This window comes from Eimeria tenella, genomic scaffold (assembly GCF_000499545.2).
Source record: "Eimeria tenella Houghton genomic scaffold, Eth_scaff928, whole genome shotgun sequence".
NCBI classification, from domain to species: domain Eukaryota; phylum Apicomplexa; class Conoidasida; order Eucoccidiorida; family Eimeriidae; genus Eimeria; species Eimeria tenella.
In genome coordinates, this window is record NW_013546042.1 from 446 (window position 1) to 4127 (window position 3682).

At 52.9% G+C, this 3682-nt stretch overlaps 2 protein-coding genes across 2 annotated transcripts; one reads left to right on the forward strand and one right to left on the reverse strand.

Annotated features, from left to right (window-relative positions):
• Window positions 1-254: 254 nt before the first annotated feature.
• On the forward strand, window positions 255-1378 carry ETH_00003445 (uncharacterized protein; the record flags this gene model as incomplete). Its single annotated transcript, XM_013380824.1, has 3 exons — window positions 255-423; window positions 783-889; window positions 1130-1378. The coding sequence occupies 3 exons, from the start codon at window positions 255-257 to the stop codon at window positions 1376-1378; spliced, it is 525 nt and encodes a 174-aa protein (XP_013236278.1).
• Window positions 1379-2508: 1130 nt separating this feature from the next.
• ETH_00003450 (uncharacterized protein) lies at window positions 2509-3544 on the reverse strand (the record flags this gene model as incomplete). The annotated part of the gene is made up of 2 exons (XM_013380825.1): window positions 2509-2778; window positions 3169-3544. Coding segments are annotated over 2 exons (646 nt in total), but the record flags the coding sequence as incomplete, so codon positions are not given.
• Window positions 3545-3682: the final 138 nt, after the last annotated feature.

Below are 3682 nucleotides of genomic sequence, written 5' to 3' on the forward strand. Positions count from 1 at the left end.
TTTGTTTCAAATTCCTTTCTTTTTCTTTTCTTTTCATTTACTCCTTCAAACTCCCCGCGATATTCCCTGCTGCATGCAGGGGGCCCCCAGCCGGTCAGTCGGGGGCCCCCAAAGCAGCCAGCCACTCCAGGAAAGCTTTTTGAATTTTCTCCTCCAGCAGCAAAATGAAGTGAGCCACGCTGCACCATGTCTCGTTTAAGGATTTAGGCTTTTCTTTTTTTCTTCTGGCGCTTTCTCTAGCAGCAGCAGCAGCCATGGAAGCTGCTGCTGCTGCTGCTGCTGCTGCTGGCCCACCCAGCGCTGCAGCAAAAAACCCCAAAGAAGCAAATCCAGATGAAGAACTTGCATGCAGACGCCTCGCAATTCCTGCGCACTTGGGACTTTCCCGCGGAGGCGTCAGCAGCGAATTCGACAGTCCTCAAGGTGCAGCAACAGCATCAGCAGCAGCAACACTGCAGAAGCAGCAGCAGCAACATAGCAGCAGCAGCACCGATGCAACAGTTGTAGCGCTGCAGCAGCAGTAACATCGCGGCAGCAACTGCAGCACGGCAGCACAGCAGCACTAGGGGTTATTGAGTTTAGGAACAACTGCAGCAGCAGCAGCAGCAGCAGCAGCAGCAGCAATTAAGTTCAGCACGTAGAAACTGGAGGCTCCAGCGGTAGCCTCCCACACGAGTTTATCTCAAACAGCAAGATTTAATTTGCCTGCCATCGTTTGTTGCTGCTGCTGCGCTGCTGCTGCTGCTGCTGCTGCGCTGCTGCTGCTGCTGCTGCTGCTGCAGAGGGCCTGGCCATATACGCCGCCTTTTCTGAGGCGGTTTTGGCCTTCGCAGCTGCGGGCAAAATCGACGCGCAGCAAATGGGCTGTTTGCACAGGCTCTTTAAGACGGTCTCTAAACCCTAAACCCTAAACCCTAAACCCTAAACCCTAAACCCTAGCTAGGCCACCTCGTGCTGCAGCAGGTCCCTCCCCAGCTGCAGCGGGCAGCCGCCTCTCAGCCTGCAGCGGGGCAGACAGCAGCGAGCCTGTTGCTGCTGCCGCTGCTGCCGCTGCTGCTGCTGCTGCCGCTGCTGCTGCTGCTGCTGCTGCAGCTGCAGCGGGGGAGTGTGCGTGCGCTGGGGTGTACAGACACTGGAGGAGGAGCTGGGGCAGTGCGTGCGGGGCATTTATTTGTTTGGAAATGAAATAAATAAAAGAAAAAGAAAAAGGGGGGGGGCCCCCTGGGGGGCCCCCCTGTGGCAGCTGCGGGGGGCCCTTGTGGGGTACCAAAAAGAGGGAAAGAAGTTCAAAATAAATGTCAGCAGAGCTTCGCTGCTGACCACTGGTCTCGTGCTGCAGTCCGAGGCCCTCCGCGTCTCCATTCTAGACCCTTCTTAGCTGCTGCTGCTGCTGCTGCTGCTGCTGGCGGCTGCGGCGAGGAAGGAGCTGCTGCAGCAAGGCCTGCGCTGCTGAGCGAGCCAGGTGCTGCTGCAGCAAGGGCTGCGCTGCTGCTGCTGCCGGCTGCAGCGAGCCAGGTGCTGCTGCAGCAAGGGCTGCGCTGCTTCAGCTGGGGGTGCTATGGTGCTGCTGCTGCTGCTGCTGCAGTGAAGGATGCGCTGCTGCAGCAAGAGATGTGATGCTGCAGCAAGGGCCGTGCTGCAGCAGCAGCAGGCGCTCAAACCCTAAACCCTAAACCCTGCGCTGCAGCGTGGGGGCCTCAAGAGGACTTATAAGTGTCTCTTTTTTTAATTTTTTAAACCACTACTATTTTCAAATGTTTTAAGAATAATCGTTCATATGTAATTGTTTATTATCACTTTTATATTTTTTATATTTAATTATTTATAATCATCTTTATATTTATTCATTTGTGCCTTTCAAGCCTTGTATTTCCCCACCCACTCTGCTGCTGGAGCCCAGAGTTGAGCTTATCTCTTGAAGCTTTTTAATTTTAATTAAATAAACTGAATTTAACTTTGAAATTTAAATAATTAAATTCGTAAAGTGTCTTATTTCTGAGAATGGAAAAGCTCCAGAAAGAATTCCAAAAGATTTCCTTGAGCGCGCGCCTTTGGGGTGTACGTACACCTCAGCAGAAGTGCGCTCGTTCGCAGCAAAAACGAAAACGGCTTTTAAATGAAGTTGCAGGCAAATAGATTTAAAAAGTATTTTAAGAAGTTTAAAATATTTAAAATATATTACTTAAATGCTTTATCTTTTAAAATGCATTTGAAGTCCATGTCGCATAATTGCGTTTCTGCATGTTGGCGTGCGGTGTATGTACAGCTCTGCCGGGTTTGCAACCGAAGCAAATGAGTTGCATTTAATTAAATTAAAAGAGTTTAATCTAATCTAATTTAATTGAAAGAAAGTTCAAATAGAATTAACTTGAATTGAAAGAGATTTTTGTTCAATTCAGAGTTCAATTGCGTCTGCGCCGACGGGCAGCAAATTGGAAAACAAAGAGGGAGGGCCTTGCTGCTGCTCTCTGCAGCAGCAGCAGCAGCAGCAGCAGCCCTTTGCTTCCTTCACTTACTCTCCAGCTGCTTCCAGCTGCTGCAGCTCAAACTGCTGCGCCCCACAGGCCCCTGAGAGAGAACTGCCAGGCCTGCGAACGGGTCGGACCCCTCAGCTGCTGCTGCTGCTGCTGCTAAAGCAGGGGGAGCAGCAGCAGCAGATGCAGCAGCAGCACTTGTGCTGCTGCTGCTGCTGCTGCCGTTCCTCCCTGGGGGCCCCTCCCCACGCCGACTGGGGAGGGCCCCCAGCAGATTAGAGAGCCCCGCGAAAGGGTCTTCACCCTGCAGCCAAACACCAAACCCTAAGCCCTAAACCCTAAACCCTAAACCCTAAACCCTCGCAGCCCAGCCGCATTAATTGCATTGAGATGAACTTAATGGACTTATTCATTTAAACAAAAGGACAAAAAGTCAAAACTAACTCCTCACCCCTTTCATACTGCTGTTCGCCGAGCCATTTGGGGTGTATCTACAGTTATCCAGGGGCCTCCGGGGGCCCCTGTTGTTTGCTGCTGCTTCTGCTGATAATGAGTTTCTCTTTCTAAACCCTCAAAAGGGTCTGGAGCAGCAGCAGGAAACAAAGGAAAGGAAGGAGCAGCGGCAGCAGCAGCAGCAGCAGCAGGGGTAGCTAGCTGCCTAGCTGGCCTGAAGAGGGAGACACAACAAACAGACTTGAAACTGTGTGCACTTGCTGCTGATGCTGCTGCTGCTGCTGTTGCTGCTGCTGCTGCTGCTGTTGCTGTTGCTGCTGCTGCTGCTGAGGACGTACGCTGCAGCAGGGGGAGGGACTGCAGCAGCAGCAGCAGCAAGAATGGCCTCCAGCTCTAAGTTGCCGCTTGAGAAAACAGACGAAGACGGGCTAGCTCCGCTGCTGCTGCTGCTGCTGTTGCTGCTGCTGCTGCTCGCTGCTGCTGCAGTGCGCAACGGTCGAGGAGGCAACCGAGCTGACAGCGAAGTAAACAGCTGCTCCACGTCCTCCTGCTCTTGCTGCTGCTGCTGCTGCTGCTGCTGCTGCAGGGCCCCTGGGACCGGAGGGGGTGGTGGGGGTCTGAGCGGCAGCAGCAGGGAGGAGGGTGGGGTTGTTGTTATTGTATTTGCTGCTGCTGCTGCTGCTGCTGCTGCTGTTGCCGCGGAAGCTGACTTGTTTGCTTCCTCGAAAAATGTCTCCTAAGAAAAAGCAGCAGCA